Genomic DNA, 25,025 nt, shown 5'->3' with positions numbered 1-25,025 from the left:
CTTATTGGTAGAAGTAAAAATGTAAGCAGACACTGAATATCCCTTTGAGCATGGTGAAGTTATTAATTACACTTTGGATAGGGTATCATAAACCCATTCACTACAAACATACATGCGTCTTTCCTAACTCAGTAGCCCGAAAGGAAGGAAACAGTAAAGAAATTTCATCATGAGGCCAATGGTGACTTTAGGAGTTTAATGGCTGTGTTAGGGGAAAACTGAGGATGGATCAACAGCATTGTAGTTACTCCACAATACTAACATAATTGAAAAGAAGGAAGCATGTACAGAATAAAAATATTCCAAAACATGTACAGAATACAAATATTCCAAAACATGCACCCTGTTTGCAACAAGGCACTAAAGTAATACCGCAAAACATATGGCAAGGCAATTCTCTTTTTGTCCTGAATAGAAAGTGTTATGTTTGGGGGCAAATCCAATACTGAATACCACTCTCCATATTTTCAAGCAAAGTGGTGGCTCTACCATGTTATGGGTATGCTTGTAATCGTTAATGACTGGGGAGTTTTTTAGGATAAAAAGAAATGGAATGGAGCTGAGTACAGGCAAAATCCTAGAGGAAAACCTGGTACAGTTTGCTTTCCGCCAGACAATGGGAGATTAATTCACCATCCAGCAGGACAATAACCCAAAACACAAGCCAAATATACACTTGAGTTTCTTACCAAGAACACAGTGAATGTTCCTGTTACAGTTTTGACTTAAATCTGCTTGAAAATCTATGGCAAGACCTGAAAATGGTTTGTTTTGAAAATAATAATGGCCGAATGTTGCACAATCCAAGTTTGGAAAGCTCTTACAGTCTTACCCACAAAGACTCACAGCTGTTATCACTGCCAAAGGTATGTATTGTAAGCTAAAATGTATTGACTCAGGGGTGTTGAATACTTAACTAATGAAGATATATTAGTGTTTTATTTTTCATAACATTTTGACATGTTAGAATTCTTCTTCCACTTTCACATTACATAGTAGATTGTTGACAAAAAAATGACAAATCCATTTTAGTCCAAAATGTTGAAAAAGTCAAGGGGTGTGAATACTTTCTGAAGGCACTATAAGTCAAAATACACCTAACACACACAAACACACACTCCTCTCCACCACAACATGCAAGCTGGTATGATTGACAGTCACAGTGAACATGTTGCAGCGTATTGTGTGTGTGTGTGTGTGAATGAGTGGAGATTGGACCAAGTCTGTCTGCTGCTAGCTGAGATTGCCCCCGTGAGAGATCCAAAATAACAAGAAAGGGGCCCTCAGTGGGTCGGATGAAAGCCTGTCTCCAACCATTTCAGCACGGAAAGAAACGGAAAGTCCCCTCCCCTACTGTAGGTCTGACTAACTGACATCACACGCTTCATACTCGTCGCCAAACCCATGTCATCTACAAGACCCTGCTAGGTAAAGTCCCCCCTTATCTCAGCTCGCTGGTCACCATAGCATCTCCCACCTGTAGCACACGCTCCAGCAGGTATATCTCTCTAGTCACCCCCAAAACCAATTCTTTCTTTGGCCGCCTCTCCTTCCAGTTCTCTGCTGCCAATGACTGGAACGAACTACAAAAATCTCTGAAACTGGAAACACTTATCTCCCTCACTAGCTTTAAGCACCAACTGTCAGAGCAGCTCACAGATTACTGCACATGTACATAGCCCACCTATAATTTAGCCCAAACAACTACCTCTTTCCCTACCGTATTTAATTAATTTATTTATTTTACTCCTTTGCACCCCATTATTTTTATTTCTACTTTGCACATTCTTCCATTGCAAATCTACCATTCCAGTGTTTTACTTGCTATATTGTATTTACTTTGCCACCATGGCCTTTTTTTGCCTTTACCTCCCTTATCTCACTTCATTTGCTCACATCGTATATAGACTTGTTTATACTGTATTATTGACTGTATATTTGTTTTACTCCATGTGTAACTCTGTGTCGTTGTATGTGTCGAACTGCTTTGCTTTATCTTGGCCAGGTCGCAATTGTAAATGAGAACTTGCTCTCAACTTGCCTACCTGGTTAAATAAAGGTGAAATAAAAAATAAATAAAATAAAAAATCTTTAGGGAAAGGAAAGAGAGGAAATCTCTAGTTATCTGTTTGACTATGATGCGGTTTTCCCAAATACAATGTTACCTAATGAGATAATGTCAAAATGAACACTCAATTCTCTCCATTTACTCTATTCTATTTTTCACATGTTCCATCCTACATGGGTGAGTGAGTGAATTGAGAAGGGCTCTAAGTGTTTTTCACAAATTAATGTTAGTTGAGGAGCTAGCTATCATCTCACTTAAACTCATTGTTTGCTGAAGTGGTGGTCTAGTCAGTAATTATTTACAGTTGAATTCAGAAATTTACATACACTTAGGTTGGAGTCATTAAAACTCGTTTTCAACCACTCCACAAATTTCTTGTTAACAACCAATAGTTTTGGAAGGTCGGTTAGGACATCTACTTTGTGCAGGATACAAGTAATATTTCCAACAATTGTTTACAGACAGATTATTTCACTTATAATTCCCTCAATCACAATTCCAGTGGGTCAGAAGTTTACATACATTAAGTTGACTGTGCCTTTAAACAGCTTGGAAAATTCCAGAATATTATGTAATGGCTATAGAAGCTTCTGATAGGCTAATTCACATTGTTTAAATCAATTTGAGGTGTATCTGTGGATGTAATTCAAGGCCTACATTCAAACTCAGTGCCTATGTGCTTGACATCATGGGAAAATCAAAAGAAATCAGCCAAGACCTCAGAAAGACAATTGTAGACCTCCACAAGTCTGGTTCATCCTTGGGAGCAATTTTCAAATGCCTGAAGATACCACGTTCATCTGTACAAATAATAGTACGCACGTATAAACACCATGGGACCACGCAGCCGTCATACCGCTCAGGAAGGAGACGCGTCTGTCTCCTGGAGATGAACGTACTTTGGTGCAAAAAGTGCAAATCAATCCCAGAACAACAGCAAAGGACCCTGTGAAGATGCTGGAGGAAACAGGCACAAAAGTATCTATATCCACAGTAAAACGAGTCCTATATCGACATAACCTGAAAAGCCGCTCAGCCAGGAAGAAGCCACTGCTCCAAAGCCGCCATAAAAAAGGCAGACTACGGTTTGCAACTGCACATGGGGACAAAGATCGTACTTTTGGGAGAAATGTCCTCTGGTCTGATGAAACAAAAATGGAACTGTTTGGCCATAATGACCATTGTTATGTTTGGAGGAAAAGGGGGGACGCTTGCAAGCCGAAGAACACCATCCCGACCGTGAAGCACGGGGGTGGCAGCATCATCCAGGATTGGCTGGTGTAGGCCGTCATTTTGTTCTTAACTGACATGGCTAGTTAAATTAAATAAAGAAATCAAACGCTCTGTCGCAGCTGGCTGCAACCGGGAGATGGCACACAACTAGCCCAGAGTCATCCGGGTTAGGGGAGGGTTTGGCCAGCAGGGATGTCCTTGTCCCATCGTGCTCTAGCAACTCCTGTGGCGGGCCAGGCGTGCAGCGTTTCCTCTGACACTTTGGTTCAGCTGGTTTCCGGGTTAAACGGGCATTGTGTCAAGAAGCAGTGCGGCTTGGCTGGATTGTGTTTCAGAGGACGCACAGCTCTCGACCTTCCCGAGTCCGTACGGGAGCTGCAGCGATGGGACAAGACTGTAACTACCAATTGGATACCACAAAAAGGGATACAAATGATTTATTGTTAACCATATTTGTGTAAGAACTTGTTCCTTTTGAGGTTTACATTTTTTGCAAAGAGAAAAATAGCACTATATTGGTGAAGACATGCTGTATATTGGTGTAGCTTCACTTTAACTCTAAATTATCCACGTTGCTGTTTTCTTGGCCAACATTGCCCTCATGTGGGTAAACTATGGGGTGCACTAAATGCCTCACTACACAACAAAACAGGTCCATGTGTCTATCTATACTGCTCGAAAAAATAAAGGGAACACTAAAATAACACATGCTAGATCTGAATGAATGAAATATTCTTATTAAATACTTGTTTCTTTCCATAGTTGAATGTGCTGACAACAAAATCACACAAAAACTATCAATGGAAATCAAATTTATCAACCCATGGAGGTCTGGATTTGGAGTGACACTCAAAATTTAAGTGGAAAACCACACTACAGGCTGATCCAACTTTGATGTAATGTCCTTAAAACAAGTCAAAATGAGGCTCAGTCGTGTGTGTGGCCTCCACGTGCCTGTATGACTTCCCTACAATGCCTGGGCATGCTCCTGATGAGGTGGCGGATGGTCTCCTGAGGGATCTCCTCCCAGACCTGGACTAAAGCATCCACCAACTCCTGGACAGTCTGTGGTGCAACGTGGCGTTGGTGAATGGTGTCCCAGATGGGCTCAATTGGATTCAGGTCTGGGGAACGGGCGGGCCAGTCCATAGCATCAATGCCTTCCTCTTGCAGGAACTGCTGACACACTCCAGTCACATGAGGTCTAGCATTGTCTTGCATTATAAGGAACCCAGGGCCAACCGCACCAGCATATGGTCTCACAAGGGGTCTGAGGATCTCATCTCGGTACCTAATGGCAGTCAGGCTACCTCTGGCGAGCACATGGAGGGCTGTGCGGCCCCCCAAAGAAATGCCACCCCACACCATGATTAACCCACCGCCAAACCGGTCATGCTGGAGGATGTTGCAGGCAGCAGAACGTTCTCCACATTCTCCAGACTCTGTCACATGTGCTCAGTGTGAACCTGCTTTCATCTGTGAAGAGCACAGGGCGCCAGTGGCAAATTTGCAATCTTGGTGTTCTCTGGCAAATGCCAAACGTCCTGTATGGTGTTGGGCTGTAAGCACAACCCCCACCTGTGGACGTCGGGCCCTCATACCACCCCCATGGAGTCTGTTTCTGACCGTTTGAGCAGACACATGCACATTTGTGGCCTGCTGGAGGTCATTTTGCAGGGCTCTGGCAGTGCTCCTCCTGCTCCTCCTTGCACAAAGGCGGAGGTAGCGGTCCTGCTGCTCGGTTGTTGCCCTCCTACGGCCTCCTCCACGTCTCCTGATGTACTGGCCTGTCTCCTGGTAGCGCCTCCATGCTCTGGACACTACGCTGACAGACACAGCAAACCTTCTTGCCACAGCTCGCATTGATGTACCATCCTGGATGAGCTGCACCACCTGAGCCACTTGTGTGGGTTGTAGACTCCATCTCATGCTACCACTAGAGTGAAAGCACCACCAGCATTCAAAAGTGACCAAAACATCAGCCAGGAAGCATAGGAACTGAGAAGTGGTCTGTGGTTGCCACCTGCAGAACCACTCCTTTATTGGGGGTGTCTTGCTAATTGCCTATAATTTCCACCTGTTGTCTATTCCATTTGCACAACAGCATGTGAAATGTATTGTCAATCAGTGTTGCTTCCTAAGTGGACAGTTTGATTTCACATAAGTGTGATTGACTTGGAGTTACATTGTGTTGTTTAAGTGCTCCCTTTATCTTTTTGAGCAGTGTATATACCTTAGGGATACCATACTTGATATGGTGTACTATAAGTACACCAAGTAAATATCAGAAAATAAATAAATGTCATAAAAGTCCACACAAAAGTAAGTACCAGTCAAAAGTTTGGACACACCTACCCATTCAAGAGATTTTCTTTATTTATTACTATAACACATATGGTATCATGTAGTAAACAAAACGTGTTAAACAAATCAAAATATACTTTCTTCAAAAGTAGCCACCCTTTGCCTTGATGGCAGTTTTGCACACTCTTGGCACACTCTCAACCAGCTTCACCTGGAATGCTTTTCCAACAGTCTTGAAGGAGTTCCCACATATGCTGTCACTTGTTGGTTGCATTTCCTTCACTCTGTGGTCCAACTCTTCCCGAATTATCTCAATTGGGTTGAGGTCAGATGATTGTGGAGGCCAGGTCATCTGATGCAGCACTCCATCACTCTCCTTCTTGGTCAAATAGCCTTTACACAGCCTGGAGGTGTGTTTTGGGTCATTGTCCTGTTAAAAAAAACAAATCATAGTCCCACTAAGTGCAAATCAGATGGGATTGAGTATCACTGCAGAATTCTCTGGTAGCCATGCTGGTTAAAGTGTGCCTTGAATTCTAAATAAATCACTGTCAGTGTCACCAGCAAAGCACCCCCACATCATCACACCTCCTACTCCATGCTTCACTGTGGGAACCACACATGCGGAGATCATTCGTTCACTGACTCTGCGTCTCACAAAGACATGGCGGTTGGAAACAAAAATCTCAAATTTGGACTCTTCAGACCAAAGGACAGATTTCCACCGGTCTAATGTCCATTGCTCATGTTTCTTGGCTCAAACAAGTCTTTCCTTCTTATTGGTGTCCTTTAGTAGTGGTTTCTTTGCAGCAATTTGATCATGAAGGCTTGATTCATGCAGTCTCCTCTGAACAGTAGATGTTGAGATGTGTCTGTTACTTGAACTATTTATTTGGGCTGCAATTTCTGAGGCTGGAACTTATCCTATGCAGCAGAGGTAACTCTGGGTCTTCCATTCTTTGGCGGTCCTCATGAGAGCCAGTTTCATCATAGCCCCTGATGGTTTTTGCTACTGCACGTTCAAAATTCTTGACATTTTCTGGATTGACTGACCTTCAAGTAATGATGGGCTGTCATTTATCTTTGCTTATTTGAGTTGTTCTTGACATAATATGGTCTTTGTCTTTTACCAAATAGGGCTAGCTTCTGTATACCAGACACAATAAGGAAAGAAATTCCACAAATTCACTTTTAACAAGGCACACCTGTTAAAATTGAAATGCATTCCTTGTGTGTTATTTCATAGTTTAATGTATTTTCTACAATGTAGAAAATAGTCAAAATAATGAAAAACCTTGGAACGTGTCGGTGTGTCCAAACCCTTTGACTGGTACTGTATGTATATACACATACACACTGAACAAAAATATAAACGCAACATCTAAAGTGTGGGTCCCATTGTTTCATGAGCTGAAATAAAATATCCCAGAAATGTTATTACTATATTATATGTTATTACTTATTTCGCTCAAATTTTGTGCACAAATTTGGTTACAACCCTGTTAGTGAGCATTTCTCCTTTGCCAAGATAATCCATCCACCTGACAGGTGTGGCATATCAAGAAGCTGATTAAACAGCCTGTGCTAGGGACAATAAAAGGAAACACTAAAATGTGCAGTTTTGTCGCACAACTCAGTTGGCATGATGACTGCAAGAATGTCCATCAGAGCTGTTGCCAGATAATTGAATGTTAATTTCTCTATCATAAGCCGCCTCCGGCGTTTCCAACTGGCCTCACAATCGTAGACCATCTGCAACCAAGCCAGCCAAGGATCTACACTTCTTACCTGCGGGATCGTCTGCGACCAACCACCCGGACAGCTGATAAACTGTGGGTTTGCACAACCAAATAATTTCTGCACAAACTGTCAGAAACCACTGCCAGGAAGCTCATCTGCATGAAGTTTTGAACAGACTGCAGTTCGGCATTGTAACCGACTTCAGTGGGCAAATGCTCACCATCGATTGCCACTGGCACGCTGGAGAAGTGTGCTCTTCACGGATGAATGCCAGTTTGAACAGTACCAGGCAGATGATAGACCGCGTGCGTGTATGGCATTGAGTGGGCGAATGGTTTGCTGATGTCAACGTTGTAAACAGCGTGCCCCATGGTGGCGGTGGGGTTATGGTATGGGCAGGCATAAGCTACGGACAATGAGCACAATTGCATTTTATCGATGGCAATTTAAATGCACAGAGATACCGTGACAAGATCCTGTGGCCCTTTGTTGTGCTATTCATCTGCCACCATAACCTCATGTTTTTGCATGATAATGCACGGCCCAATATCGCAAGGATCTGTACACAATTCCTGGAAGCTGAAAAAGTCCCAGTTCTTTCATAGCCTGCACACTCATCAGACATGTCACCCAAGTTTGGGATGCTCTGAATCGACGTGTATGACAGTGGGTTCCAGTTCCTGCCAATATTCAGCAACTTCGCACTGCCATTGAAGAGGAGTGGGTCGACATTCCACAGGCCACAATCAACAGCCTGATCAACTCTATGCAAAGGTGAGTCACGCTGCATGAGGCAAATGATGGTCACATCTGATACTGATCCAGATCCCTACATTTTTTGAAGCCATCTGTATTCCCATTCATGTGATATCCATAGATTAAGGCCTACTTGATGCATTTCAATTTCAATTGGAACTGTAACTCAGTAATATCTTTAGAATTGTTCCATGTTGCAGCTATATTGTTGTTCAGTGTACATGTATTCAAATATCTGTTTTGATTAAACAAAAAAAAAATCCACAGAAACTTTGATTTCACAATTTAAGCAGTATCATAGCTTCCATGAAAGGTTGGTTTCTGCTGCTCTGCATGCATGCGCTCCTAAACCAATGTCCATACAGAAGGTGGATCCTGTCCCTCTCCTCCCCTTCAGTCTAGAACAGCATGTTTTTTAGAGTTTGACTGGGTACTTTATCACTTTATCCAGAAACGAACCCATTCATCGTGCAGGCTTTCCAACTCAACACTTAAATGAACATTTCAATCAATAAACCTATCATCAAGACCTATCTCATATCAAATCAAATTGTATTGGTCACATACAAGTGTTTAGCAGATGTTATTGCGTGTGTAGCGAAATGGTTGAATTTCTAGCTCCGACAGTGCAGCAATATCTAACAATTTCACATATACCCAATACACACAAAAAAAGGAAAGGAATGGAATTAAGAATATCTAAATATATGGATTAGCAATGTCAGAGCAGCATAGACTAAGATACAGTATATACATATATGAGTAATGCAAAATATGTGAACATTATTAAAGTGACTAGTATTCCATTTATTAAAGTGGCCAGTGATTTCGGGTCTATGTAGATAGGCAGCAGCCTCTAATGTGCTAGTGATGGCTATTTAACAGTCTGATGGCCTTGAGATAGAAGCTGTTTTTCAGCCTCTCGGTCCCATCTTTATGCACCTGTAATGACCTCACCTTCTGGATGATAGCGGTGTGAACAGGCAGTGGCTGGGGTGGTCCTTGATCTTTTTGGCCATCCTGTGACATCGGGTGCTCTAGGTGTTCTGGAAGGTAGGCAGTTTACCCCAGGTGATGCGTTGGGCAGACCGCACCACCCTCTGGAAAGCCCTGCGGTTGCGGGCAGTGCAGTTGCAATACCTGGCAATGATACAGCCCGACAGGATACTCGGAATTGTGCATCTGTAAAAGTTTGTGAGGGTTTTTAAGGTACCAAGCTAAATTCTTTCAGCATCCTGAGGTGGAAGAGGCGCTATTGTGCCTTCTTCACCATACTGTCTGTGTGAACCATTTCAGTTTGTCAGTGATGTGTATGCTGAGGAACTTCAAGCTTTCAAACCTACCACTGTTGTCATCTGCAAATTGATGATTGAGTTAGAGGCGTGCGTGGCAACACAGTCATGAGTACAGCAGTGGGACTGAGCACACACAGGGCCCCAGTGTTGAGGCTCAATGAAGTGGAAGTGTTGTTTCCTACCTCACCACCTGGGGGCAGACCGTCAGGAAGTCAAGAACCAGTTACACAGGGCAGGGTTCAGACCCAGGGCCTCGAGCTTAATGATGAGTTTGGAGGTGTTGAATGCTGAGCTATAGTCAATGAACAGCATTCTTATACAGGTATTCCTCTTGTCCAGATGCAATGGGGCAATGTGCAGTGTGACGGTGATTGCATCGTCTGTGGATCTATTGGGGTGGTAAGCAAATCGAAGTGGGTTTAGGGTGACAGGTAAGGTGGAGGTGATATGATCCTTGACTCGTCTCTCAAAGCACTTCATGATGACAGAAGTGAGTTCTAGGGGGCGATAGTCATTTAGTTCAGTTAGCTTTGCTTTCTTGGGTACAGGAACAATGTTGGCCATCTTGTAGCACGTGGGGACAGCAGACTGTGATAGGGAGAGATTGAATATGTCCTTAAACACACTAGCCAGCTGGTCTTCCCATGCTGTGAGGATGTGGCTAGGGGTGCCGCCTGGGCCGGTAGCCTTGCGAAGGTTAACACACTTAAATGTCTTACGTCGGTCACGGAGGAGAGTCCACAGTCCTTGGTAGCGGGCCACGTTGGTGGCACTGGGTTTTCCTCAAAGCGGGTGAAGGAGTTTAGCTTGTCTTAGCTCATCTTAGTTTAATCAGGTGTGAGTGCTGGGCTGGAGTAAAATCCTGCACACCATAGCTTTCTGAGACCAGGATTAGGTGATCACTGCTCTACACAGTTGCATTAACATTTAATGAAATGTTAATATTACAACATTGTTATTCAAAACACAGGGACAAATCAGATTTCAGACAAGCCCCGCAAAAGCTGAAATACTGCAAACACATGGTTACAAATAGTGTACACAGAAGAGAGAAAAAAAACAACAGCTGAATTATTTCAGACAAAATATTTATTTCATTATTGAAACAATTCAGACAGGACAATTGTCAAATGGCAAACAACGAAGTGTTGTGGTGGTCTCAAAATGTTGGGAAAGCGGTCAGTTAATTATTGTTGGTTGTCTTTGCTGTCATCAGCTGTCATGACAGTTTTATGCTACCAGCTCTCACAGTCTCAGAATTAGAAGTCCATCCATGTTTCTCAAACGTCAAATTTAGAAGTTGTTCCAACTTTTTGAAGTGATTCAGGTCAAGTTTAGGTATTAACTCTGAATTGTTATGGTTCAGTTCAGGCATTATCTCCAAATGGTTAAGGTTCGGGATAGGCTTACGCTCATCCATAACACCCTTAGTACAGCGTTTCCCAAACTCGGTCCTCGGGACAGCATATTAAAATGATCAAAGCTTGATGATTCGTTTATTATTTGAGTCAGCTGTGTAGTGCTAGGGCAAAAAACGAAACCTGCACCCCTTTGGGGTCCCGAGGACAGAGTTGGGGAAACCCTGGCCTACCAAAACCTACTTGAAGGTAAAGGCACTCACTGTTGCCACCAGTGGCCGGTTTCCACGTCATCTCCCTGCGTCCTCAGAAATGGACGGACATCGAATACTGACTTATATCACAGGTGACCTGGCTGGCTTAATGACAGAGACTTCAAGGATTACTGTGAGATCAAAGTCAGCCGCATAGACATACCTCTGATAGAGTCTATATTGCAGTGTTTGAAAGAAATGCCTTCAATGTGGTCCATTGAAATTCACAACATTGTGGTCCATTTTTATAATGAATTAAAAGTCAAATTAAACTGTCTTGGTCATTGTGGGGAACAGTAACATGTCTCACAGCCAAGGGAGGTGGCGGCACCGTAGTCACAGAATCTATCATCCAAAATAAACCCCTAGCCCCATTTCCCCAACATTTCCTGACCCCTTTGAAGATCAACATGAAATGGATGGGTAGAGTAATATTGAGTGAGGCCCTGTTTGAACACTTCTAAAAAGAGTCCTTCCTTCCTACCTTTCTTGAAGTAATCGTTGATCTGACATGACAGGATGGCTGTAAGCAGTTTGCGATCAGTGAACCTTTAGTATTTAAACAGGGCCTCAGTGTCTAGTGGTTGGGGCAAGAGTTTGATTCTAGACTGGGGAGGCATTTCATTGATTTATATTCTTTATTGGTTTCAAGGTTGTTTGTCTCCAAGTCACTCAGTGACACACAGGATGGCATCCAGGAGGTTGTGTGTGTGTTTGACTTGTGCTGTGGTGAAGCCGTGGCTCTTCAGTAAGAGGCTGTATTCGGAGGCGCTCCTTTGTCTCCCCTCGGTCATACTGAGGGCCTGAAGTAGGCCTCTGCTCGGCCCCTTCCTGTCCTCATCCAAAAAGATCTCACTCACCAGCACGCAGCAACCTGGGACGGAGATGGCGTACACAGGATGTATGCATACATATTTAACGTTGTGTATACAATCAGTATTTACATTAGCATGTGAAAGTCACATTCATAATATGCAATAAAGGCATTTTGAACTACGATACACATAAATTGGACTAGTCAATTGGTCGTTTTTTTAATAAGGCAATAATGTAGTATTTCATAAAAGCAGAAACAGTCAGGTACCTAGGCTAGTCAATGATGTGTGCCCTCTGCTTTTCACTTTTGATTTGAAGAGTTTAACATGCAACTTGCACACTGTTAAAACACTACTACTATAACCTTGTGGTTCATTCCGTTTAGGCTTGAGCCAACTCCTCTGTGTTCATTCAAGTTCATTAGAACTTATTTAATCTGCCTAATACACTTTTGCTTTTTGCACACTTTGGTGGGGGCAACATAACAGAACAAATCATCACGTGACTCAAAGTTTACTTTGACATGATGGTTGTTATTACCAATATTTGCGTATATGAAAGCATTTACAACGCAAATGTCACAATCTATTTCACCGACTAAAATGTCAACACTAGGACATTTTACCGAAAGATTTTCTGTTTTTATCAGGCCTGTCGTGAGTTTTTTTTATGGGTCAGGTAATTCATTCACATAAAATTGTTGGATGGAAATGTTAATTCTGTTGCTAAATGTATGAGTGATGTATGGCATTACAACAACAGATGAGTTGGCTTTGGCACATACAGCATGGGACCAGGCTAACTCTTTACACAAGTGATACACAAAAAAATGTCTAGCCAATGTGTGAATCATTATTCTTATCAGGGTCAGAAATCAGAATCCCAAAATAATATATTGTTTTTCACTCTTACCAGGATTGCATGCTTTCGCAATTTTACTCAGCAAAATGTGTACTTTCTCATCCGACCAGTCGTGGAGAATTCTTGCCAATATGTATACGTCTGCCTTGGGAAGCTCATCTTTGAAGAAATCTCCTGTTCAGACATTAAAAAGAAAAACCATTCATTACATTTTACATGTACCCTGACAGAAAACAAATTAATGATCAAAATGGCACTTATTGCTAAATGGTTTTTAAAATAAAATTTAAAAAAACATTTTTATTATGAACACAACAAATACAAAAAAACAGAAATATACAAACAAGAGTACATAAACCTAACAGACAGGGGTATTACATATCAAGATTCATTTTTAATTTGTTAAATACTTTTATGGTGCGTATTACTTTTTGTTTTTTACATTTACTGATCATTTCAAAATAATATTTAAATTCTATCTTAAATAATGTGAAGAGGTGTTTGTTCTCTGCCCACTTCATTTTATGGACAAAGAATCTTCCATGAAAGATAAACAAATTAACACTAAAAGTTGAATCAGGGTCCATATCATTTGATTCAAAATAAAACATAATATCAGAGTCTTTCAAATTAACATTAATAGTTGTTTCTTTTAAAATAAAATCTTCTGACATAAGAGCAGTCCCAAAATAAGTGGTCAAGAGTCTCTGGGTCACAATCACAAAATACACATTTGAAATCAATAGTTATTTTAAATCTGTGTATAATAAAGGTCTTTACAGGGTAGATTCTTTGAATGAGTGTGTATGATACTTCTTTCACCTTATTAGATATACAATATTTACCAGATAACAACTAAACTTTTTTTCCAGTTCACTTATCCGAGGGCTGCATTCCAGTACATTTTAGCAGAGGGAATAGTAACATATTGACATAGTTTCCTTATATACCTGTTATTACATTTATAGTTTAAAATGTAAATTCCTTCTAGTTGTATTGAGGCTACAAAATCCTCAACAGTTGCAATTGGAGTACAGTTATATTCTCCTAAAAGAAGAATAGCACCTTTAGGGACAGCTCTAACAACAATTTGATACTCCTCAGGAGTGAATGTAACATTGTGTGTTCTAATAAATTCTGGATAATCATATAGTTGTCCATCATTATTCAATAATTGTTTAACCTATGTCAATAATTGTTTAACCTAATAATGTTGTCAAACCAGTTCTGGAAAAACAAAGACTTGTTTTGTATTTTATGTCTTTATTATTCCAGATTGTATACATATGAGGGGAAAATTGTGTTTGTACATGAGGTTCCAAGTTAGAAGTACTTGTTTATGAAAGTTTGTAAGCTTAATTTTTACCCATATCAAAGTTGCATTTGAGTAAGAATTGTAGACCACCAATTTGTTGGAATATTAAATTAGGGATGATATTCCAGATGCAATCCTTATTTCTTAAATAGTTTTGTATCCATTTAATCTTAAATATTATATTAGAGGTTTTAAAATTCAGAGCATTCAACCCTCCCTCACCTTGGGTGCTACATATTACCGCTTTTCTTAAATAATGAGGTTTATTCCACCATATGAAGTTAAATAATTTAGTATCAGCCATTTTAGTTCCTGACAGAGGAACATCCAAGGCAAGGGAGGTATAAACTAATCTGGACAGACCTTTTGATAAAAGTACACATCCAGATAAAGAAAGATCTCTTAATAACCAGGAGTTAAATCTCTTTCCAATTTTCTCTACAATAGGAGAGAAATTTAAGTTGGCACTTTCTTTCTGATCTTTGCTAACTGTAATAGCAAGATATGTGATCACATCTTTTACAGGAATATTACATACTGAGTTTAAGTCACATCTTTTCAACGCAAATAATTCACATTTCCTAATATTCATAGATAAACCTGATACATGTGTGAAGGCATTCATACACTCAATAGCTTTCTTGACTTCATTATGATCTTTCAAAAAAAATGGTGGTGTCATCAGCCAATTGTGAAAATTTTATCTCTTTGTCTTGTATCTGAATACCCCTAAAACTATCCTTATTTATATGAAGTGCCATAACATGTGTGACCAATACATTTGGTCCATTTCTAGTTGTAAAGAGAATAAATGACCCTTTCCTTCTTCATCAAGGTCCTCCATAGAGATTAGAGAAAATATTTCCTTAACAAGTTTATCTTCCCTCAATCTTTTAAGTTCAGCAATTTGTTTACCTCTCTTCATGGCTGTTCGTCTTATTTCATACTTCATTAATTCCCAATATTTCCCATAAGACTTAAATAGTTGGGCTTTCCTCCAATTAATTGTATTGTATAATATCTTTGGCATCCATCTTGAAATTATCTCTTCCACCAGTCTACTATTGAGTTTTCAATAACTCCGATTCGGTTTAACTTCAGATCCATTCATATTTAAAGATAAGAATATAACTTTATGATCAGTAATAATTGATGGTTCAATTGACACCTTGACTACAGAATTATCTAATGAATTAGAAATCAACCAGAAGTCAATTCTTGACCGTCTGGACATGTCTTTGTTACTCCAAGTGAATTCCTTTTTATCAGGATATTTAGATCTCCAAATATCTACTAATCCAAGACCAAGACATAGGTTATTAAACTCAGGATTAACTATGATGGATCTGTTAGGAGGGGGATATCTGTCATTAGATACAGAATTAAAATCTCCACCTAAGATAATTTTGATATCTTGAAATATTGTCGGAACTAGAAGCACAAGCATTTCGCTACACTCGCATTAACATCTGCTAACCACGTGTATGTGACAAATAAAATTTGATTTGATTTGATATCCTGAAATAAGGTCATCGGTAGTAAGACTCACCACTCTGGACGTTGGGTAAATTTCAAAGATATTTCAAAATTCTATGGTAACCTTTATACCAGTAATGCCTGTCCTACTAGTGACATATCTGCCTTTCTAGACTCTGTCAAAGACTGTGCAAAATTCATAGATGAAGACATCCAAAAGTCTTGTGATGAAATTATTTATATTAATGAAATAAAAAAAAATTATCGGCAAGTTAAAAGAGAACAAATCTCTAGCAAATGATGGCATTTCGTTGGGTATTAATTTCTTTTTAAAATTCTTGAAATAATATCCTGTTGTTTTGTTTGTTGTTGGATGCATAAATATTCCCTAATAAAAACATTTCACTGTTGAAATTTACCCAACGTCCAGAGTGGTGAGTCTTAATACTGATGACCTTCCCTTTAAATGCACCTCTTAAAATTGCTACACCCACAGAGTGGTTGTTGCCATATGATAACTAGATATGGTTACCTCGTTGATTTTTCCCAAAAAATAGATCGGAAGAACAAGCATGAGTCTCTTGTAAAAAAGTAAAAGTCTGCATTAAACCGTTTGCAATACAGGAAAATAGCCTTACGCTTGAGTAAATTTCGAATACCCCTGACATTAATTGAACAAAGAGATAAAGACAAACTTCAACCAACAACCTTGTTATGCTAATATAAGCTTTTCCTAAGGATATGTAACTCAAAAGGATTTCCATCCCATTATTTAACCTCTCCAACAAAAAACAAATATTGGTCATAAAGTTAACAAAGTATTCTTACTCCCACAAGGGGGAGACATTGTGTAGATTTTACAATAAGCAGTTATTCACCTATAGTTAGTGTTTAGCTTATCAGTTCTCAGGTCAGCCTATTCTCATTCAAGTGTTTGTGTACATTTTTATAATAAAAGGCTACTTTTCACCTGGTAATCGTTTTTTTGACCTGACAGTTCAGTCCGAGTTAGACTCTGGCTCTCACTCAAATGTTCTGATTTGGCCGCATTTCTTTCCCATCGATCACTCTTGCACCGATAAAAATTAAGTTTTCCCTGCCTTTCGAGCTACAGCCACAGTTTCTCTCTTGTCACTTTGTCTGCTGAGTTCAGATCCTCCGTGAACCTCAATTTTTGCTTGATGAGGAATTCACAATTCTTCGCTCGCCTCCAAAGAAGATCCCGTGTAGATCTGTTGGTGAACCGGATGATGGTCGTCCTCGGTCTCTTGTCTTGATCCTTAAGTCTTCCCAAACGATGGACGATGTCTACATTTTCCTAAAGTTTGGCTTTTGATTCAGGAATGACAGCTCCACAGATGTCAACAACTCTGCATTTGATGTCCTCACCCACCTGCTCTGGAATTCCATGGAGCCTCAGGTTCCACCTGCGCTGGTATCTCTCCGCCTCATTCACCTTTTTCTCGAGTTCAGCCACCTTCGTTTCATTTCCCTGGCAGATAACTTCCACTTTCTTCATGTCACTTTTGAGGGTTTTCACTTCTCCAAAGAAAGTCAGATTTTTTAATGGCCTCAATTTTCATCATATTCTCCCTAACCATGAGCTCCAAGCCATTTGCCCTTTCATCTATCTTTTCTGTCAACAGCATTACAATATTGTTTTGCATCAAGAAATGACATACCCTCTTGGCCTCATCTTTTTCCCCTGGGGCTTGACTGGAGTGCCGGGGTCGTAAGGTAAAGGCCTGAGCTGGGTATTGGAGGTGCGCAAGTTGTGAGCATTGTTGCTCACCACATTTTCATCACCCATCACCACATTTTCATCACCCATTGCAGTATTTCCCCCCAGTTACATTCTGAAGAGGAGTACCCAAAATCATACCATCTTTTGTGGTTAATTGTCCATCTGACGATCTTTCCATTTCTTTCCTTTTGGTTCTGGTCGTGGCAGTTTCCATGTACGTTCGACAAGCTCGTTTTTGAGCTAGCTAGCTTATCAGGCTATCTAGTATTGTTGCAAACTTTGTTTTAGAGGTGAATAACTTGCAGAAAGTAATCAATTACTTTGGTAAATAAACTAAACCATATTCATATAGAGTTTTATGACCGTAGAAACAATCCAAAACAAATTATCTGCACTGACCGCCATCTTGCCCGCCCAACGCTAAATGTTATTGTGTATCTACAGACCACATTACCCATGATGGTAACATTACTCTAAAATCCATTCCACCTGCTGTAAGTCATTAAACAAACCTGCTACAAACGATACTCTGTCATCTGCGTCATCTGGCCGGAAGTGACCGCTCATCTCAATGACTTCGGGTAAGTCGAACATGGTCACAGACAACCCCGGGTGTGCTTTGGCAAACTCATACGCCATGGCCCCAGTGCATCCTAGGTGAAGGAAAAAAACACTGATGATTGGTATGGATTGATTCTGATAGGCTACACCCGATTCCCTATTTAAGGGCATACTTCTAGCCAGAGGCTTTCTAATGTAAATCACATTGAAGATAATAACGGAAGGGCCATTTGAGATTTTACTACAATATTGTAGCAACACAATGTGATGGCCATTTTAAATGGAATTGAGGTTCAGGTTACTATGACCTCACCTCCCAGGTCGCAGGCCGTCTTATATTTGGAGAGGTCAAAGGCCGTCGCCACGTCTCTACCAGAAACCTTTGCGATGCTGTGCATGGCCTTCATGAATCGCAGCTTCACTTCATGTCTGCTGTAGTAGGAATCCTATAACAACGAACAACAAGGACGAAAACAAAAACAGTTACCACTCCAATACTCAGTTCTACAGTGAGAAAACAAAACATTAGGAACACTTTCCTGATATTGAGTTGCACCCCCTTTTGCCCTCATAACAGCCTCAATTTGCCAGGGCATGGACTCTACAAGGTGTTGAAAGCATTCCACAGGGATGCTGGCCCATGTTGACTACAATGCTTCCCACAGTTGGCTGGATGTCCTTTGGGTGGTGGACCCTTCTTGATACACACAGGAAACTGTTGAGCGTGAAAATCCCAGCAGCGTTACAGTTCTTGACACAAACCGGTGCACCTTGCACCTACTACCATACCCCATTCAAAGGCACTTAAATATTTTGTCATGTCCATTCACCATCTGATGGCACACATACACAATCCATGTTTCAATTGTCTCAAGGCTTGAAAATCCTTCTTTAAACGGTCTCCTCCCCTTCATCTACAAGGATGAAGTGGATTCAACAAATGACATCAATAAGTGATCACAGCTTTCACCTGGATTCACCTGGTCAGTCTATGTCATGGAAAGAGTAGGTGTTCTTAATGTTTGTATAAACAATAATACAAAACCATTCTATCTAGTGTTAACTGGAGAGCTGCATTGACTGTACATTTTAATCCCAGTTTAGTGCCTTCACACCTGATACAACTAATCAACACGTCTCCCACACCTTGACTAGCTGATTCTGCTAAGCTTGAACAAAAAGCTGCCGCACTGTGGCTCCCCAGGAACAAGACTGATCTGTTGAATAATTACCAAGGTAACTGGAATGTGACATGAAACTTGAGATTGTTATTACCTGGAAAAGGTTAGAGGTTTTCCCGAAGGCCTTCTCGTGCTGGTTGGTACCCTCCCTCACAGCAGTCTCCAGGTGGGTGAATAGAGGCCACACCAGTTCGTTACAGTGCTGGATGTACCCCTGCAGAGAGAGGGGACCGTCCGACAGCAGGAAATGCCTGGACATCGCTGTGTTTGTGTACTCTAGGGAGAAATTGGCATGTCAGAAGGCATGTCATAAATCACTCCTTGACACACACAGCTTAGACGCCATGAACAATGTCTAGGAAAAAAGAAAGAATATGTCTAACAGAAGGAAACAAATTATAGAGGGAGACAATGTGAGAAATTGAGACAGTATACCTTTTCCCAATCTTTGTAGGAGTCCCAGAGAGACGCAGGCCTCCAGCAGGCGTTCGGTCCCCTTAATAGATGCTTTGATCTCCTGGGCCACATCCTCAGCCTGCAGCTCCCCTGTCTTACTGCTCCTTAACACGTCAAACACACGCAGCTTGGATGCTGTGAACAACACCTAGGATACAAAACAAAGGGAAAACGTTCAATGCGAGACTAGAGAAAGAAGAGGAGTAATAGAAAATTCCAATTCATGTTTTAACCTACCTCAAGCAAAAGTAGTTTGATTAATAAGCCTAAAATTAAACTTCCTGCAACCTCAGCTTGAACATGACTACATGAACAACATAAAACCTAACTGTATGGAGAATTAAAACACAATAGCAAGGAACTCAATGTTTTGTTATAGTATATACAGTTGAAGACGGAAGTTTACATACACCTTAGCCAAATACATTTAAACTACATTTTTCACAATTCCTGACATTTAATCCTAGTAAAAAGTCCTTGTTTTAGGTCAGTTAAGATCACCACTTTATTTTAAGAATGTGAAATGTCAGAATAATAGTATAATAATAGATAATAATAATAATAATAGAATAGTAGAGAGAATAATTTATTTCAGCTTTAATGTCTTTCATCACATTCCCAGTCGGCCAGAAGTTTACATACACTCAATTAGTATTTGGTAGCGTCGCCTTTCAATTGTTTAACTTGGGTCAAGCATTTTGTGTAGCTTTCCACAAGCTCCCCACAATAAGTTGGATGAATTTTGGCCTATTCCTCCTGACAGAGCTTGTGTAACTGAGTCAGGTTTGTAGGCCTCCTTGCTCGCACACGCTTTTTCAGGTCTGCCCACAAAGTTTCTATGGGATTGAGGTCAGGGCATTGTGATGGCCACTCCAATATCTTGACTTTGTTGTCCTTACGCCATTTTGCCACAACTTTGGAAGTATGCTTGGGGTCATTGTCCATTTGGAAGACCCATTTGCGACCAAGCTTTAACTTCATGACTGATGTCTTGAAATGTTGCTTAAATATATTCACATAATTATCCTCCCTCATGATGCCATCTATTTTGTGAAGTGCACCAGTCCCTCCTGCAGCAAAGCACCCCCACAACATGATGCTGCCACCCCCGTGCTTCACGGTCGGGATGGTGTTCTTTGGCTTGCAAGCATCCCCCTTTTTCCTCCAAACAAAACAATGGTCATTATGGCCAAACAGTTCTATTTTTGTTTCATCAGACCAGAGAACATGTCTCCAAAAAGTACAATCTTTGACCCCATGTGCAGGTGCAAACCGTAGTCTGGCTTTTTATGGCGGTTTTGGAGCAGTGGATTCTTCCTCGCTGAGCGGCCTTTCAGGTTATGTCAATATAGGACTCGTTTTACTGTGGATATAGATACTTTTGTACCTGTATCCTCAAGCATCTTCACAAGGTCCTTTGCTGTTGATCTGGGACTGATTTACACTTTTCGCACCAAAGTACGTTCATCTCTAGGAGATTGCACTTACTGTATATAAACTTTTTTTGTTTTCTTTTTTTCTACTGTATTATTGACTGTATGTTTTGTTTATTCCATGTGTAACTCTGTTGTTGTATGTGCCGAATTGCTATGCTTTATCTTGGCCAGGTCGCAGTTGCAAAAAGCTGTTTAAAGGCAGTCAACTTAGTGTATGTAAACTTCTGACCCACTGGAATTGTGATACAGTGAATTATAAGTGAAATAATCTGTTTGTAAACAATTGTTAGAAAAATTACTTGTGTCATGCACAAAGTAGATGTCCTAACCGACTTGCCAAAACTATAGTTTGTTAACAAGAAATTTGTGGAGTGGTTGAAAAACGAGTTTTAATGACTCCAACCTAAGTGTATGTAAACATCCGACTTCAACTGTAAATACATATCCATCCACAGGATACCTTTGAGGCTTTAAATCCATCCATGAGCTCGATCATCTTGCTCAACTTTTCCTTGCCGTCTTCTGTCTCGTGCTCCCTCACATTCTGCATCTGAATGGTGCCCCTGCTGGTCAAGTCTGGTGCTGCAGGGTCGCTGATGCCCTGGGGCTCAGCCTCCCCGTTCTCAGAGCACTTAGACAGGTTGTTGACCAACTTCCAGGGCACCTCACCCTCTCCACACCCACTCTCCTCCTGTTTCACCTAGATGGATGGATGAATGGGATAAATTATAAATGGATTCAATTCAATTAACTTTATTGTCCATGTAACACATTAAAAACAATTAATTGAAAACACCAACACTGACATATGACAAATTAAGTGTTGTGCAATAATTGCTAAGGGCAAAAGACGTATTTCAATGCATTGACATGTGTACTGACATTATGGGCTGTACTGGCTGAAGGGATGTTTTGTCCTTGGCTGTCCGGAGGGCTGCCTGGGGGGCTGCTGGCGACTGGCTCGGCTGGTGGGACCGTGTCGACAGGGCTGCCTTGGGGGCTGGTCTGGGTGCTGTTGTGTGTCAGACTGCCTGGGGGGCTGAAGATGAGACCCAGCTTCTTGCAGAACTGGTTGAGCGGGAAGCCCACCACATTCAGGAAGTCTCCGTGTACATACTCCACCAGCATACCACCCAGAGCCTGGATACCATAGCCACCAGCCTTGTCCCTGTCACACACACACATACAGAGAGACCCAGACGCATGCATACACAAACAGAGACACAACAAACACACACGTCTCACATAAATTGACAGACAGTGAGACACACAGAGACAGAGAGCAATAGAGAGAGGGGCCACATAGAAAGACAGGACACCAAGACACAGGGAACACACACACACAGAGGTGACAATCATGTGACGTGTCAGAACTGGCCACGGTACACGAGACCACACAGCAGAACATGCTTCTATGATTGAACTAAGGCTCATTGACCCTCACTTGTTTCTTTCAGGCTGAAATTAGATAACAAAATCCATACCTTATCTCAATAAAGCGACACAAAATGGACTGGTTGGCTGTATCAAAGTCCACAAAACCATGGGTTCACAAGGTTTGAATTCAGGGAAGTGACCCCAATTGCCTCTGCGAGAGGTGAGGCGATGTTCTAAACTTAGAAAAATCTATTGGCATTACAACATAGCCAGTAATGCAAACAGAAGAAGAGAGGTGAAACTCACATGGGTTCTCCGCTATTGATGTACTCCCAGAGTAAATCATCAGACAGATCTGCAAACTTCACCTTGGTCTCCTCATAGAAGTCAATAACTTGATAATCAATCTCTTCATCTGGAAAGAACGGGACCTAGTCAGTTATAAAACTGAATGCATTCAACTGAAATGTGTCTTCCCATTTAACCCAACCCAACCCAACCATTGAAATAAATAAGCATGTACAACTTTAAATCAGGCAACTTCCCAACCTACCCTTTTACCTATTTTATGTTTAAGGCATACCTTCTTTCTCATGGCAGAGAATGATCGCCACTCCGGTAAAAACACTGTGTTCTTTACCACTCAACCTGTTCAGAAACACAAAAACAAAGATAAAATGGGATAACTACGTTTTCCTATTGTTTTTTTTAAATGTACACAGAATTCTCTCAAAACCTTGAAAGCATTCGGTAGGCATCTTGCTTGTCCACTGGCTTCTCAAGAATCAGTCCATCCACTGTCTGAGAAAAGAAGACAACCAATACAGTGTAAAGGAAATAATAACCACTATGATATGAAGGATAGAAGACATTGATATAGCTGACTTTGCTTACAACAACAGTGTCTGCTCCGATCACAATGTCTGGAGTTTTCAGGTGTTTCTAGAACAAATTAAGAAACCACAGACATTCAAAATTATATATTTGTTTCTTCAGTGAGGTAAGAATATCAACAGACAAATATGGTAATGATATTGTAATAATAATAACAGTAAGCAGAGGCTTCACTGACAAACGGCATCCTCTTGGCCACCTCCAGGGCCTTCTGCTTGGCAGTCTCCACAGCATACTCATGGGGTGTTTTGAACAGCCTCTTGTCTAACGTTTCCTTGAACCAGGATGGGACAACCTCAAATCGTAAACCCTGTGACATAAATGGAATAACAAGGCATCATCACCATCAGATAATACATGTCATTACTGTACCTTAGAGGCTCAGTTTGATTAGGCTTTAAAAAAAGTTTGCTTTCTTACTCCCTTAACGGAAGTAATCATTGAACTTTCATGACATGGATAGGTGATTGCAAATGTCCAATATTGTAGAAACCTTGCTTTCACTTATTTATCCTATCAAAGCGGAAGAGTGTAAGGAAGGAGGCCTCGGTCTTACCACATTGGTGAGTATCTCCAGCCTCCTTGGAGATGCACTAGCCAGGACGACCAGCTTACCGGTCAGCTTGGAAATGACAGGATTCATCAACACCATGGTGACCTCCTCACTGCACATATACAAGTTAAACATTAGGCTACTAGTTTGTCTCAGTCAGCTGTTTGGTGTCAGATGCCTGTGACTTTGCCTTGAAGTAGGGTACATACCATTTGCGGTCACACTTTACTGCCTACATACAATGCACGTATTCAGGTCAATATGCTTTTGTAGGCTACACCCCATTGTTCTCTTGTATCAAAAATACACTGACGTGGAATTTGTGGCAAGGGATCAAAGGGCTATCCTAGAATGAACCTATCCATTGAAGAGAAATACCTTTCGCACATATTGGCAATATTATCTTCTGGCTGGTGTAGCTTTGTTGACAGCCCCGACGATCGTTCTGAACGTTAAAACACATTGCACGCGGTACGGTTTTGGAAACGCAAGGAACATACATTTGATATCAGCTATACATTTTGTTTTTTAACTAAAGGTTAAATTACTTCACATCTTTATAGGGTTATGTTTAAGGTTCCCACACGACCATTTGTCCATGTTACTGCACTTGTTTACAAAAAATACTGCTGCAACTGTGTTAAAACAGTGTACAGTATCTGTATATTTAACATTTGTGAAATTATTTTATTGCATTTGTGAAATCATGTAGAGCGTTTTATGTTTATAGAAGCATCCCGCAATTAAGAATCCATTCACGTTTAGATTGAGTGTTTTATCTACCAGGGCCATTTCCCATTTAAAAATAAAATGTAAGGTCACTGGACAATAAGGTCGGAGTAACGTTAGCCCAATAAAGGACTAAATGGAGCCTGTCCTAGAATATGCCATGAATAGACCGAATTATTATGTTAGCTGAGTTAGAAGTTAGTTGACAACTTAAAAGGGAAAGGTCTGGTTAGTGTTTTTATGGATCAGTGATAATTATTGACATGGAAACAAGTAACGTTACCATGTTGCACATTTCACTGCTTAGCTTGAGAAACTCTTCTTCAGATCATGCAAGTTCAGCTATTCAGTTACGACATCTCAATCCTCAAGAAATGTTTACAACATGAAGCATACAACCTTGGGCAAAGCTGCATTGAAGTGTAATTCAATAAATTACACTTTGAAATCTACGGCCGCTAAATGAAAAAACATTTACCTGCAGATCTTCCATGCGAATGAATTCCTTGTTGCGCTTACAAGAGACAACGCATGCGCAAGCATAGCGGAAGAAGAATCGAGAGATTCAGCCAATCCTATGACATCTTTTTGCGTGTCATCATAAAACGTAACAGTTCA

At 40.8% G+C, this 25,025-nt stretch overlaps 1 protein-coding gene across 1 annotated transcript; it reads right to left on the bottom strand.

Annotated features, from left to right (window-relative positions):
* Positions 1–10,467: 10,467 nt before the first annotated feature.
* Positions 10,468–24,952, bottom strand: asmtl (acetylserotonin O-methyltransferase-like). The gene is made up of 15 exons (XM_029630907.1): positions 24,886–24,952; positions 23,682–23,790; positions 23,304–23,435; positions 23,126–23,173; positions 22,968–23,032; positions 22,815–22,879; positions 22,538–22,646; positions 21,737–22,022; positions 21,315–21,554; positions 19,398–19,566; positions 19,057–19,238; positions 18,095–18,227; positions 17,733–17,873; positions 12,737–12,859; positions 10,468–11,882 (listed from the first exon to the last, which is right to left on the bottom strand). Exons 1-15 carry the CDS (start codon positions 24,948–24,950, stop codon positions 11,677–11,679), a joined length of 2,073 nt encoding a protein of 690 aa, XP_029486767.1. The 5' UTR covers positions 24,951–24,952; the 3' UTR covers positions 10,468–11,676.
* Positions 24,953–25,025: the final 73 nt, after the last annotated feature.

This window comes from Oncorhynchus nerka, linkage group LG3, assembly GCF_034236695.1.
Source record: "Oncorhynchus nerka isolate Pitt River linkage group LG3, Oner_Uvic_2.0, whole genome shotgun sequence".
Classification (NCBI taxonomy): Eukaryota; Metazoa; Chordata; class Actinopteri; order Salmoniformes; family Salmonidae; genus Oncorhynchus; species Oncorhynchus nerka.
The sequence above is the reverse complement of the archived record's forward strand: the minus strand, read 5'-3'. Positions and strand labels throughout refer to the sequence as shown.

Bases quoted from the DNA above. Each gene is read 5' to 3' on its own strand.
- asmtl (XM_029630907.1), bottom strand. From the start codon at position 24,950: ATGCTTGCGCATGCGTTGTCTCTTGTAAGCGCAACAAGGAATTCATTC. The intron at 23,033-23,125 runs GTAAGCAAAGTC...TTCTTTTCTCAG, and splicing joins TCGGAGCAGACACTGTTGTT to ACAGTGGATGGACTGATTCT. The intron at 17,874-18,094 runs GTGAGGTCATAG...TCCTTCACCTAG, and splicing joins GACGGCCTGCGACCTGGGAG to GATGCACTGGGGCCATGGCG.